Genomic DNA, 15,422 nt, shown 5'->3' on the forward strand with positions numbered 1-15,422 from the left:
GCCCAAAGCAATGGACTTGATCCACCAGGGACTGAAGCTGTGAAACCATGAGCCAAAATAAACTTTTTCTCCTCTAAGTTGTTCTTGACAGATATTTTGGTCTCAGGGATACAAAGTTGAATAACACAAACACCAATCCCTGAATTAGCATGATTTATTCTTCATTCCTCTACTCTAACATTCTAGTTCCTGGGCAAGTGGTTCTCCATCCTTGGGACCGCATCCCTGGGAGAAGAGCTCTGGGTCCCGTAGAATGAAGTTCTCAACGATAGAAGAGAAGCACAGCTGCCTCTGTTATCTCCCTGCTGTTGCTGAAATGCACCTGAGTTCCATGTCCATCTGCGTCAAAAGCAGAGAAGTCTCCACACTGCTTGGGATTACTCTCTGGGAAGTATCCTCCTCCACCAATGCAGTGCTAGGAAACAAGGAGAGGAAGAGGTGGTGATAAGAGGTCTGCCGGGGAGTCCAAAGACCTTCATAGCCAAATCCAGGCGAGAATGCGGTCCTCCTCAATTCTCCGTTGGCAGTGTTGATCTATTTCTCCCATGAAAAGTTCTTAATCTTTAGCCTTAGTGACACACCATCTCCTCCTGACTTTCCTTCAACTTTTCTGCACATTCCTTCTTGGATCCCCTGGCTGGACTCTTCCTTCATGAAATCCTTAAGTGCTGCTCCCTTGAAGGGGGACACATTTCCCTCTCCTTTATAGGATTCTGATCCTCTTTGGCTACAGTTTTAATTGCCGGGAGCTGTCACATAGGAGATGAGCACATACCCTTAGCCTTGTGTGATGGAGGTGTGGAACTGGATTCTGATGTGTACAAAGCAAGTGGACCTCACCTCCACTCAGCAGGGGAATGAAGCTCTGGAGATGGGTGTCCCCCAGTGAGACAAAGCTATACCCCCCTGAAACCCAGTCGCTTTCCTCATTTGGTGGAACTTTCTCAAGGCTCCTCCTCAATAATTAGGGCTTCAGAACATGCTCCCCTCTCTCTTTCTTGTCTGCCTCTATTGCTTCCCTTGTGGGAGTTGGGGCTGAGAAGCCATCGCTGAACCCCAAGAAAAGGCTACTTTCTGTGTCTGTGTGGTTATGTAATAGCCAGCCCAATTCACCTGGAGTGACCCTGACTGATTTAGTTGCGTGTTGCAACAACTAACAATTCACTGATGGCCCAAAGCTCTGTCTCCAGTCCATTTGTTTCTTGGGCTCAAACTCTATCACCAGGACCTCTCTGAAGGCACTTCAAGCTCCCCCCAACCAAAACACAGTTAAGTACATCCAGACGTCATTTAACAATGGGGACACTACCTGAGAAATGCATCTTTGGGCAATTTTGACACTGTGTGGACATGATAGTGTATTTACACAAACTAAGATGACCATGGTGTCACAGGTAATATAATCACCTGGGACCTCTGTCATATTTGCAGTCTGTCATTGATCAAGATATTATTATGCAGCAGCGTATGACTGTGTATCCTTCATTGACCCCAAACCTGTTCATCATCCAGAAACCCTGACTTAATAAATGATATTCTCTTACTCAAATGAAAATGATGAGTTCATTCTAGATTTGTTGTCTTTCTATCATCTGTGTTCAACTGGACATAAGTTTAAAATCTTTGGAATTCATCAGTACCTCCTGTTCCTCCTGTTGGCACTCCCCTATTTCAGGCCTGAACTATTGTGACCACCTCAATATTGGTCTCCTGGTCCTTAATCTCATCCCACTAGAATCTGTCACCACTTTGCTACCAGCATGATTCTTACAAAAATGATCAAGTTGATCTTCCCTTAGTACTTTATTGGCTCCCGTCATCTATAGAATAAAGTTCAAAATCATTGGTGTGATGTGAGGTCCCTTCCTAATCCGGTCCTTGTCACTACCCCACATACATCTCATGCACCAAAACTGCAAAACAGCTTGCTGCCCCCTCAGTGCCACATACCCTCTGAAACACTGGTGACTCTGAACACATTATTCATTCAACCTAAATTGCACTCATATTCATGAAGTTCTATCTATGCATCTCTCAAGACAACACAGAAGTTATCTTTCATGCAATCATTTCCCAGACACCCCCAACATAGTTAGGTGTTCTTGTAGGCCCTCATTGTTTATTGTTGTTGTTGTTGTTGTGTTGTTTGTCTTATTTTTTGTGCTGAGGGTTGAATCTCAGAAGATGGAAAGATCTCCCATGCTCCTGGATAGGCAGAATTAATACTGTCCAAATGGCCACACTACCAAAAGCATTATAGAGATTTAATGCAATTCCTATTGAAATCCCAATGACATTCTTCATAGAAATAGAAAAGGCAATCATGAAATTTATTTGGAAAAATAAGAGACCCTAAATAGTTAAAGCAATCCTTAGCAAGAAAAGTGAAGTAGACCTTAAACTATACTACAGAACTATAGTAACAAAAACGGCATGATATTAGCACAAAAATAGATTTGTAGACCAATGCTACAGAATAGAAGACACAGAGACAAACCCACACAAATACGGTTATCTCACACTAGACAAGGGTGCCAAAAACATTCACTGGAGAAAAGGTAGCCTATTCAACAAATGGCGCTGGCAAAACTGGAAATCCATATGTAACAAAATTAAACCTCTATCTCTCATCCTGCACAAAAATCAACTCAAAGTGGAACAAAGACTTAGGCACTAGAATGGAGACCCTACGCCTAATAGAAGAAAAAATAGGCCCAAATCTTCACCACGTTAGCCTAGGATCTGACTTCCTTAACAAGTCTCTTAGAGTGCAAGAAATAAAATTAATAATCAACAAATGGGATGTATCAAATTAAAAAGCTTCTTCTCAGCAAAGGGAATAATTAATAACGTGATGAGAGAGCATACAGATTGGGAGAAAATCTTTACCACATACACCTCTGATAAAGCATTAATCTCTAGGATATATAAAAAGCTCAAAACACTTAACACCAAAAAAACAAATAACCCAATCAATAAATGGGTTAAGAAACTGAACAGACACTTCACAGAAGAGATACAATTTATCAACAGATATATGAAAAAGTGTTCAACATCTCTAGCAATTAGAAAAATACAAATCAAAAGTACTCTAAGATTTCATCTCACTCCTTTCAGAATGGCAATCATCAAGAATACAGGCAACAATAAATATTGATGAGGATGCAGTGAAAAGGTGCACTCATACATTGCTGTTGGGACTGCAAATTGGTGCAACCACTATGGAAAGCACTATGGAGATTCCTCAGAACCACCATTTGACCCAGCTATCCTACTCCTCAGTTTACACCCAAAGGACTTAAAAATAGTATACTATAGTGACACAGCCACATCAATGTTTATAGCAGCTCAATTCACAATAGCTAAACTATGGAGCCAATCTAGGTGTCCCTCAATAGATCAATGGATAAAGAAAATGTGGTGCATAAACTCAATGGAATATAACTCAACTTTAAATAAGAGTAAAATTATGGGATTTGGCAGTAATTGGTTGGAGTTGGAGAATATCTTGCTAAGCTAAATAAGCCAATCCCACAAAATCAAAGGCCAAATGTTTTCTCTAATATGTGGATGCTAATTCACAATAAGGCAGGGGCACTAACATTTCCTTAGATTAGGCAGAGGGAAGTGATGGGAGAGGAGAGGAGGAAATGTGCAGATAGGAAAGATAGTAGAATGAAACAGACATTATTATTGTATGTATGTATGTGACTACATGAGAAATTATATCCCTTCTATGTATGATATATCAAAGTGCATAAATGCATTCTACTGTCATGTAAAACTAATTAAAAACAAATAATTTTTTTAAAATCAATAATTATGAAAATTATTACTAATTTCTATATATCAATTACATCTACTTCCTAAGAATGTGAATCTTTAAAGTGCAAGATTTAAGAGAACATTTAATCAAAACCAGAGTTCTCCAAATGAAAGCTGTATGATGATTCAAAATATAAAAATAACAAATTAAAAATTCACTTATATAGTTCAGGGTTCTCTGACTGGACCTATTACCAATAACATATATTGTAACATTTGCATGGTACTCTCTACACTGGAAAGTAAACTTGGTTGTATTTTCAAAGGAAAATTGAGAGATACTGACTTGTTTAGAGGGTACTATTATAAGATATAAAGATATTTTAAGACCTTCTCTCAAGAAGGGATTGAAGTTCTCTTAATTTGTCCATTTTGCATTCTAGATATAACATTAAAATGGATCAACTAGCCTACATACTATGAAATTACAAATGATCAGGGAAAGTGCTTCATTTTCATTTGTTATTAGGTCTAATCTCAATTACGCTCATGAAACAAGGCCTTAAGAAATCACCTATTAAGGGAAAGAAATTAAGGAGACCCCCCTCCCCAACTTAATACAGATAAGAAAGAAATCAGGGAGATTTTCGGAAGATCCAAATACATATATTGAAATGTTTTAGAACTTATGCCAGATGTTTGACCTCACCTAGAAAGATATTATGCTATTACTTAGCCAAACTTTAGCCTCCAATGAGGAGGCCACCCTAAAAGCAGTTTGGGAAAAACCTATATCTTGCTCATGCCCCAATAGCACAAACTCTCAGCTTCAAAAGGCTTTCGTGGGTTGTTCCTGAATGTAATCCTTACCATAACTCCAGGTAACAGAATTTTTTTACCCCAAAGGCTCAGCATACAGCAATGGTGCATTTGAAACCTCAACCCTTATTATTGGTCCTAAACAGCACAGGATGCCTGTGCCTGGACAGGAGGTCCTAGAGCCCTGGTGCCTGAGACTCAGCAAGGAGGAAGGGAAGTCATATTCTCATATATATATATATATATATATATATATATATATATATATATATATATATATTCTCACTTAAAGATGAGTACTCTGGATGTTAATATTAAAGCATTTCCAATATTAATGTTATATTTGCAATAGCCTTATGACCTCAACACAAGGAAATATTTCTTTAAGAAAGCAGAAGTTGAGTGGGCACGGTGGCACATGCATATAATTCTAGAGACTCAGGAGGCTACAACATGAGGATGGCAGGTTCAAGGCCAGCCTCAGCAACTTAGCAAGACCATGTCTCAAAATGAAAAGGGGATATAGCTCACTGATAGAGCACCCCTGGATACACTCTCCTGTGTAAAATAAAAAGAAAAGGAAAGAAAGAAAAGAAGGAAGGAAGGAAGGAAGAAGAAAGCAAGCAAAAGCATACTAACTATAAACTAAAAATATTGATAAAATGGACCCGATTCAAATTCTGTTCCTATGGCACCATTAAAAGAGTAACCAATATGTGGAAACTAAAGAGAAAAAGGGGAAAGTGGAGCATCTCATGAAAATAGAAGGGAGACCAGTAGAAAAGAGGAAGGACCAGGCAAAGAGGAGGAGAGAAAAAGACTAAGTGAAAAGTGGTCAAATTATGTCCTGTGCGTGTAGGAATATGTAGCACCAAGGCCAACTGGTAGGTATAAATACACCGAGAAAAATGGAAAAAGAGAGTAAAGAGACCAAATGGAGAAGAGAGCAATTTAGATACACAATGGCACATCCCACACAGGCCACCATGCCCCTCCCCCTGCCCCACGCCTGCGTGCAGGCTGCTGTCTCCCAGAAACTCACGTGCTCCGTGTTGCAGCCAGTGACTCTCATCCCAGCACAGAGAGCGTTGGCTGCTTTTTCATTATTAAACACCCTGAACTGAACAAATCCTGCAACAAATTCTCCTGAGAAAGAAAATGCAAACAAGAGCCAAGTATTAAAAAGAGTGACTAGAGCAGGACACAGCGGCGCACATCTGCAATCCCAGCAGCTCAGAAAGTTGAGGCAGGAGGATCCCAAGTTCAACACCAGCACACCAATGTAGTGAGACCATCAGTAACTTAGTGAGATCTTATCTCAAAATTCAAAATTAAAAAAAGACTGGACCTGTAGTGCAGTGACAAAGTGCTCCTGGGATCGATTCCCAGTATCAAATAATAATAATAACAACAGCTAGAAGCATTTTCTTTTTTAACCAGATGAAGATGCCCTAAGCCAAAAGTTTAGGCTACAGGCAAACATCAAAGCCCCACACCCTTTTGGCCAGTGGTTGATGCATCCCAGCCCTGACCTTGACCTGACGGAACCTCTGTCATCTGGAGTAAGAGGCTGGAACTCACAGAAGACTTGTTTTCCTAAAGATTGTGGAGAAATTAGACGGTACAGAAAGCTCACTAGGCCCACCAGGGTGGTGCAGCCTGTAATTCCAGTGACTCAGGAGGCTGAGGCCTGAGGATCATCAATTCTAAGCCAGCCTCAGCAACTTAGTGAGACCCTGTCTCAAAAAAATAAATAAATAAAATGATCTGGGGAGGTAGCTCAGTGGTAGAATACCGTTGGGCTCAATCCCCAATACCACTAAATAAAAAGAAAATAGAAAGAAAGATCGCTATGTAAAGTTGAGCAGGTTAAGCAATTGTCAGATGCAGCCACCTGTTGCTGTTGACACCCATCTCAGCCAGTGACCATGGGCCTGTTTTCCCAGCATCACCTGCCTTCCCACTGTCATTAAAGTCAAAGCAAATAGTAGGGTGCAGCAACCAGTGTGGCCAAACTAGAAGGTTCCAGCGAGGGGTGAAGGGAGATAAGAAAAATAAAGACTCACACACACACATATGATTTTGAAGATAAAGCTGGGGTGGGGTGGAGCACTGCTCTCTGATGGAGAAGCAGGTCTGAAGAGTTACTCCAGCAATCTCCATTTATATATCAGGTTAAAGACTCTGCATTTATATATCAGGTTAAAGACTCTGCATGAATTATTCTTTGTACTCAGGAAAGTTAGAGGACTAGAAACACTTATGCAGCTTTTCCACAGCTGCAATGTGCAATGTTAGGAGCTTTGTGGAGTGCTCCTAACATTGCACATTGCAGCTGTGGAAAAGCTGCATAAGTGTAAAGGTACTGTTAAGAGGACAGGCTCGGGAGTCACAGAGCTGGTGAAAACATTGTGTAGTCAGCAAGAGAGTTCCTCTATTCCCAGGAGCTGTGTGCCTGAGATCACTGTGGAAGCTGATAAGACTCATACACAGAGCCTCCTCATGCAGGGCATTCCCACAGCAGCTAAGCATCCTGTGCCCTGGCGCAGAAACATTCCAAGGCACCAGGCATGCCACAGTCATGAGGTCATCAGAGACCCCCAATCTCAGTCACTGCTCTCCCATACTCTCTCACTGCTCTCCACAGTAGGAGAGTGGTAGCTCAGTGGTAGAGCTCTTGCCTAGCATGTGTGAAGCACTGGGTTCAAATCTCAGCACCACATATATAAATAAATAGCATGAAGGTCCATTAACAAACATACAAAAAAATTTTTAAAAGGCAATGGCTTTTGATTTTCTGATCCAAGACTTAATTTCTGTGGTTTTATTATACTGAAAAAAAAGTCTTTTTTTTTTTTTTTTTTTTTTTGGAGTAGGGAGTATCAGGGATTGAACTCAGGAGCACTTGAACTCTGAACCACATCCGCAGCCCAATTATGTATTTTATTTAGGGACAGGGTCTCGGTGAGTTGCTTAGTGCCTCACTTTTAAGAAAATTAATATCTATCCTTCAAAATAAAAATAAATCTTCACTGGATTCAGTGTTGCATCTCTGTAATCCCAGTGGTTCTAAAAGCTGAGGAAGGAGGATCATGAGTTCAAAGTCAGCCTCAGAAAGTTAGCAAGGCCCTCACTCAGTGAGACCCTGCCTCTAAATAAAATATTTAAAAGGGCTGGGGGTGTGGCTCAGTGGTTAAGTGCCCCTGGTTCAATTCCCAGGACCAGAAAAAACAAATACATAAATAAAAACAAATCTTCCTCACCACTTTGCTAGTTCTTTCCTGTAAACATTAGCCTTTGCCTTTTCTTAACTATTATAAGAGGCTGCACAGGGAGGTAGTTAGGAAGGCTGGGTTTATTCCCTATAAAATGGAGAAAATTGTAATCCTAACTGCATAATTTTCTTGTATGTAATGACACAGAATCATGTCAAATTCCTAGAAATGAGTCTGACATATTTTAACAGCTCAATAAGTGAATACTAGCTTTTGCTTTTTTTGGTGGTGGTACTGGGGATCGAATGCAGGGCTGCTCTGGCACTGAGCCACATCCCCAACCCATTTTATTATTTATGTTGAGACAGGGTCTTTCTAGGTTATTGAGGCTGGCCTCAAACTTGCAATCCTCCTGCCTCAAGCCTCCAGAGTAGCTGGGAAGACAAGTATGCACCTCTGACCCTGTCTAGCAGTTCTTCATTATTGTTATTACCCTCTTTCCCTCTTTCACCAAGAGTTCAAGAAAGGACTTCTGATTGGACTTTGGGAGCAAACACTCACTTTGTCCATTAGGTGAGTAGTAAGATGCGGTCTTCTGAGCATCACCAAAGTCGTAGACCACAGGTATTGCTGGGCCATTGTCATTCCAACACTTCCCTAATCCATACTTCACTGGGTATTTCTACAGGAACCAAAAGGAAAAGATTTGTAAGGAAAGTAGATATGCCACCATTTTGGACAGAAAATGGATCCCTTCAAGTCAACTGTCATTACTCAGAAACCAGTCTTAATAATGACGACTCCTTCTCCCCACAGCAGGATCTCCCCAAGAGTCCCAAGTCCTCTGTGTCTCTTCCTCTTTCTTCCCTCTCTTCTCTCCATTAGGCCTCTTCCCTTGCCCTAAGCTGGGATATCGCCATCTATCTGAGCTGGTGACCCATGCTGGGTTCACAAAATCCGACTATTCCAATAACTTAAGAAAATGACAAATCACGCAGACACACAGATGTACCTGTGCTCACAGACACCCACTTGCAGTTCCTGGGATATGCATGATATTGCAGTGAACTCATTAAAATATCACTCAAATAGTAGTGGCTTTGATATTCCCAGCCACTCAATCATGACATGGCTCCAGAGAGCTGATTTGTCTCCGGACCCCAAACACTTAAGTGCTCCCCAGCCAGCAGCCCTGTGTACCTGGTAGAGGCCAAACAGATTGTGTCCCAATTCCTTGAAGAAGCCAGACGTGGTGCGGTACCTCAGCAGAGAGTTGTTCCGCCAGTTCTTCATGGGGCTCTTGTTGGGCACATGCCAGATGCCCAGGTCCAAAGCCTGGATGTCGTAGTAGCCAGGGTTCTGGAAAGCAACCAACACTGAGACTGACCAGCCCAGGTCCCACAGGGGCAATAGACACACATGGGCTCCCTCAGCTGAGCTGACAGCCCAGGGCTCCAGGTGGACAGATGGCCAGCCGTGCTCACACACACCCACCTCCAGCAGATCATGCCCCCACCACCACCCCGCTGCCTAATGGCCTTGTGGGAGGAAGCTGGATATCGCCATCTATCTGAGCTGGTGACCCATGCTGGGTTCACAGAATCTGACTATTCCAATAACTTAAGAAAATGACAAAGAAAGCATGCAAACACACAGATGTACTTTTTCAAAATCAGGGGGTGGCTCTGTGACCTTAGGGGTTCATGGAAAGAGAGAGAACCACTGGAATTCTTTATTCTTATATAGGGGACACACAAGGGGAGATTCCATGGAACATTCTATCCCAAAAAGGGCAAAGGGGTAAGATTAGAAAGGAAGAGGAGAGTGTAATTCAGCTCCATCAGGTGACACCAACTCCTGAAGCCACACCTTCCTTATCCCAATGGAGGTAAAGCCCAATGTATTGCAGGGTGCAATAACTGTTCAGTACACCTTTACTCAGGACTTAAGGGTGTGCACACAGCTTCTGTTCAGAGAGGCTCCTGACACTGGGATGCAAGACATTAATTATTTCTCTTCTGCTCCAGCTCCATGTCTGCAGCCCCCGTCCCAACCCACCTCCTGCATGCTGTGGCCCAGCCACACTCAGGTCCTCACCCTTTCCCAGTGGCACCCACCTTGTAGTCGTCACTGGTCGCCGCCTGTGCAGACCCGAAGGTGTTGTAATTGGCCCAGTTGCCGTCCCCCTCTGGGTAGTCTGCTCTGTTGCCCTGCTGGCTGGACCACCGATCGCCCACCGAGCACTTCCCAGCCATGTTGTTCTCGTGCACACTGGCCACCAGGGTCCAGCCACCACCCGCAGAGGTCATGTCACAGAAGGTCTGGTAGATGGCACCATCCTTGGCCCGGAGGAAATACAAGCCATCTGTGGAAAGAACCGGCCCCGAGCCTCCCTGTCTGCGAGCTCCTGGTCCATCTGAGCCCTAAGACCAGAATGCCCTGGGAGCTAAAAGTGTATTCTGAAGGTTCTCACACTGTTCACTTATCTCCATGGGGAGAATAAGAATCCTCCATGGGTATCTTGTGTTTCTTCCCTTCTAAAGCAGAGGTGTTGACCACCATTGTTCTGTGCTCTTAGTCACACAGGTGACACACACCATCTGGCAGGGGAGTCCTGCTTTGTCAGCCACACCAGAGGGTGTAACGGTGTGTCACCAGACTTTTGGGGTACATCAGACCTCACAGTCCTTCCCTGCCTCATGCCTTCCCACCTCAATCTGATGTTCCAGCTCCCCAGACATATATTATCCTTCAAGTCTCTCCTTAAACTTCTCTGAGACCTCTCCCCTAAGACTCCCACCAGGCAAAGCTGATGGCTTCCTCCTTTGTCCTCCCACTCTGCATTGTCTTAACACTAATTCTTCTCAAAGAATTTATAAATCACATAGAGAAAGATGGTTCCTTCGGTTAGAGACAGCCTCCCTCTGGACAGGAGAGGCCAGAAATCCTCATGGAGCCTCGTCTCAGCAGAGATCAGAACGAGGCCCCTGCACTTCTCAGAGCACATGCCTCCTGCGCTTTAATGTGGGACTCAGATTCCCCAAGTTCAGAGTGGGCCTCTTCTCCACAACCTGCAGGGGCTGGTCCCGGTGAGCACCTGGCACATTCTCCCTTGGCCCCAGAGGCAGCTCACCTAGATCTTACCAGAGAGCCCGTGATTCCCCCAAACCACGGCAACTTGGGAAGCTGGTGAGGGGCTCCTCCGTGGTCATTCCTCCCCGCCCCCCGACTTCCATGGAAGCTGTAGTCGCTGCTTAGCCGTCAGGACAGTTCTCTTTGCCCCCAGATTCTGAGGAGGTCTGAGGCTTTCTGCTTCATCTTACCTGTGCCCCTTAGGGTTCCGTCGCAGCCTATGAGACTGCTGAGCTGCAACACAGATCGGCTCCTCAGCACCAGAGCACCCTGCGACCCACGTCACATCGTCAACCAGCCCTTTCTCCTCGGCCCCCAGGACAAGGCATCAGAAAAGCTGACACCTTTGCTAATCTTGATCTTGCTGTTTCTGTAAGAAACTACCTGACTCGACAAAGAGCTCATTCCTTTGTTTTTTCTTTCTTTTTTTGGCCTTAAACTTGTGATTCTACCCCCTCAGTCTCCCATGTCACTGGGGTTATAGGCATGTGCCACCGCCACCAGCTTGTTTCTTTACTGGCCACATTTGTCAGCCTGCTTGACAAACTAATTACATGTAGAGATGTCACCTGGCCAGGCACAAGAAGATATTGATACCCTGGCTTCTGCTTTGCTGGACTAAGGAAGTTCTATGTCTCAGCCTCTGGAATCTCACGCTTTGTGCCGTCATCCCTGAACCTGCAGCAGACTAACTCGATGGTTCACAAGTAGAGGAGGATCTTAGGTCCTCACAGTTCTTGCCACCACCCAAGATCACTGGCAAACTGCATGTTCCCTGTGTTCAGAAGATCATGTGCTGCACGGAACACAAACACCTCAAATTCCCACCAGAGTCTGGTCACAGTGGTGCACACCTATAATCCCAGCTATTCCAGAGGTTGAGGCAGGAGGATCACAAGTTCAAGGCTAGCTTGGGCAACTTAGTGAGACCCTGTCTCAAAATAGAAGAAACTAAAAAAGCTGGATTTTTAGCTCAGTAGTAAGAGTGCCTCTGGGCTCAATCCCCAGTGCAGAAAGGAAGAAAGACCCACTGGAAACCTCTTTAGGGTGAAAATTGGAGCCAGAACAGATTCTGTTCCTCTTGATCTCCATGACTAGGCTGTGTTGCACTAAAGAAGTTTCTTCAAAGAGAGAATGCTGGGTTGGTTCACTACTTACCTCTTGCTTTCTGGCAAGTTTCTTTGATTTCCTTGCAGCTTCTAGGCAGGGAAGAAAAGGAAGAGGCACATTCTTCGTCCTCCCAGAACATCTCGGGAGAACAGGTCACTGCTAGAGAACGTGAGAACAGTTCTCATTAACAGGTCTGGTACCACTGAGACCGTCCTTACCAGACATGAGTTTCCACCCAGCCCACTGCCTCAGCTTGTCACTGTTCTGAAATTCCAAGAAGTCAGGGACTCCCTCTGCTAAGACTGTCTGATCCAGAAGCTAGCACAGGCTGAAGAGTCGGAGTCTTCTACTCAACCAACTTTACTTAAATCCCTGCTGTGTGCACCCCCCAGACACTGGGCACTCAAAGACAATTTGGGACACTTCTTCAAGAGATTGCATCCTAGAGGCAGGAAGGACCCCGAGAGGGACCCAACTGAAACTGGGTAAGGAGAGGCCCACCTGTGGGGACAGGAAAAGACAACTTGCTGAGAAGGGACCAGAAGTCACTCAGAGCAGGTTGGTTCTTACAGAATGAATAGGAACTGGCTATGAGACAGGAGGGAAAGGGGAGAGAACACTCCAGAAGGCATGCAAAATAGCGTGAGGGGAGGACCAAGCAGAGACCCATCTGCTGAAACCACAGGTCAGTGGCCTCCTTGGCTGGACCATAGGATGTGATGGGGTTGAAAACTAAAGCTGAGGAATTAGCAGAGACCAGTGGGGGGAAGGGCCTTGTTTATTGCTCTAAACGCACAGAAGTGAAGTCAAGCATGGTGGCTCACACCTGTAATCCCAGCCACTCAGGAGGCTGAGGCAGGAAAATCATAAGTTTGAGGCCAGCCTCAGACACTTAATGAGACCCTGTCTCAAGATGAAAATCACAAAAATGGCTTGAGATGTGCTCAGTGGTGAAGCATCCCTGAGTTCCATTCCCAGTTCCACCAAAGAAAAAAAAATGCCATCAATAAACTCTTCTTACTCGTGGACGGCAAATGAAATAGTGTATGAAAATGTGCCTTTTCACTTGACGATGGAATGAACTGAAATCAACAATAGACCAAGTAACACTGGAACACATCACCATCATGTCTGTCATGAGAAATGGAACGGAGGATGGAAGTTAGAGGAAGATTCCTGACACCTCAGGCTACCAGCTCCCTCTGCAGATCCAAGGCCAAGGCCACAGGAGCCAGAGCAGCTGGGAGAGGACAGTCTCTGTCTCTGCCCTGACCTCCTTGCAGCCAGACCCAGGAGAAGCCAGAAACCTGCCCCAAGTCCACATCTCAAGCTGGCAGCCACGGGTGTGTTCCCTGCGCCTCCACGACTCCTCTTCTGGCCCAGGGCTTTAAAACCCAGCCCAGCTCTACTCCCTGTGCTGCGAGGCGCCCCAGAGGGGAGCAGAGGGAACTGATGCTCCTTGGAGTGATTTACCTGCGCTGCACCATTCGGTGGCCACAGAGAGAAACAAAAGGAAGCCGAGTCTGGTCATTGTCCTGTAACGAGAAACAAGACGCCAGGATCACTGACTGGGCCACCTTGGTCTTCCTCCCATTCTTCCTCCCTGACTTTGCTGAGTCGGGAAATCTCCAGAGGAAAGTGATCAACCATCTGGAACTCCTGAAATAGCCTCCACCCTGTTGACCCCTGTAAACACCCAAGGGGCCATGGCTCCTCCGTCCCTAGGCTGACACCAGACCTGAGCTGGTGTCCTCACCCTCCCCCACCACCATCCATGGATCTTGTCTCACACCCAGAAACATCTTCCTCGCCGGGCTCTGCAGCGTGCATCTGTAATGCCAGTGACCTCGGAGGCTGAGGCAGGAGGATCCCAAGTTTGAGGTCAGTCACAGCAACTTACCAAGAGCTTGTCTCAAAATCAAAATTAAAACGGACTGCAGATGTAGCTCTGTGGTAAAGCACCCCTGGATTCAACACCCAGAACCCAAGAAAGAAAAGGACCCTTTCCCATCCACCCAAGTAGCTCCCACCTTCCTGCCTCACAGACCACAGAAGCTGAAAGTCCTTCCAGGTGGAGACTCGCAGCTCCCTCTGCAGAGGGTCCTGATGTGGGTGAGGTGCTGAGCCCTTTATGGGAAGAACCACACAAGCCCCGCCCAGCCCAGCTGCTTGCCCCTCCCCCTGACACTCTTCCCTTTGAAGGTACCAAAGCTTTATTCTCTGGAAATGAGATGGGATGGGTGACGGCCGGAGGAGCAGGGAGCTGTGCTCTTAGTCACCCAGGTGACACTTACCATCTGGCAGGGGAGTCCTGCTTTGTCAGGCACACCAGAGGGTGTGTCACCAGACTCTTGGGGTACATCAGACCTCACAGTCCTTCCCTGCCTCACGCCCTCCCACCTCAATCTGATGCCCCAGCTCCCCACACACATATTATCCTTCAAGGCTCTCCTTGAGCTTCTCTGAGACCTCCCCCTGAGCTCCCACCAGACAAAGCTGATGGCTTCCTCCTTGTCCTCCCACTCTGCATTGTCCAAACACTAATTTATGACACAGATCTCACAACAATTCCATTGTTTAGAAATTATTTAAAATTTTAAAATGTTGCAAAAATTAAAATAATACAAAACACATATATATCCTTTACCTACATTCACCTATTCTGAATATTTTACCCATTTGCTTATCATTTATTTATTCTCTCTTTCCATACACATACACATGCATGCACACACACTCACTTTTTTTTTGTCTGAACCATCTCACAGTAAATTACGTACAACATGGACCTATAGCTCTAAATAAATGTCTTCTAACAATACAATAATTCTCACATACAACCACAGTACAACTAACACTTTCATAGCATTGGTTTTTTGTTGTTTTTTGTTTGTTTGTTTGTTTGTTTGTTTGTTTTGTTTTGTTTTGTATGAAGGATTGATCCCAGGGGTGCTTAACCACTGAGCCACATCCCCAGTCCCCTTTCATTTTTTATTTTGACACAGGGTCTTGCTACGTTGCTGATGCTGGTCTTGAACTTGCAATCTGTCCTACCTCAGGCTCCTGAGTTCCCGGGATGACAGATGTGCACCACCACGCCCCGTGTATCATTAATTCTTCAGCATAACTGATATTTCTCTGGGGTACAACAGCCCAGAGGTTATGCGGGCTTTGTAATGGCACTGAAAGTTCTCCGGCTTTCATCCCCTCCCATTCTAAGGAGACTCCTGGTCCTCTTTGAAACCCATAATTCCCAGGGGATGTGGGCTAACAAACAAGAAATCTCCGTTCTACACAAACCCCAGCCCCCCTGAGTCCTCCCAGTGCTGCTCACTCTGAGGCCCCAGCTGACCACTGACGGTGTGACATGGTGTCCTGCTG

The 15,422-nt window shown here is 45.0% G+C and overlaps 1 protein-coding gene across 1 annotated transcript; it reads right to left on the reverse strand.

Moving 5' to 3' along the window:
* Window positions 1-262: 262 nt before the first annotated feature.
* Window positions 263-13,587, reverse strand: LOC144249191 (intelectin-2-like). The gene is made up of 7 exons (XM_077791421.1): window positions 13,515-13,587; window positions 12,090-12,200; window positions 9,917-10,164; window positions 9,000-9,158; window positions 8,361-8,481; window positions 5,627-5,730; window positions 263-415 (listed from the first exon to the last, which is right to left on the reverse strand). The coding sequence occupies exons 1-7, from the start codon at window positions 13,570-13,572 to the stop codon at window positions 263-265; spliced, it is 954 nt and encodes a 317-aa protein (XP_077647547.1). The 5' UTR covers window positions 13,573-13,587.
* Window positions 13,588-15,422: the final 1,835 nt, after the last annotated feature.

This window comes from Urocitellus parryii, chromosome 11, assembly GCF_045843805.1.
Source record: "Urocitellus parryii isolate mUroPar1 chromosome 11, mUroPar1.hap1, whole genome shotgun sequence".
NCBI lineage: Eukaryota > Metazoa > Chordata > Mammalia > Rodentia > Sciuridae > Urocitellus > Urocitellus parryii.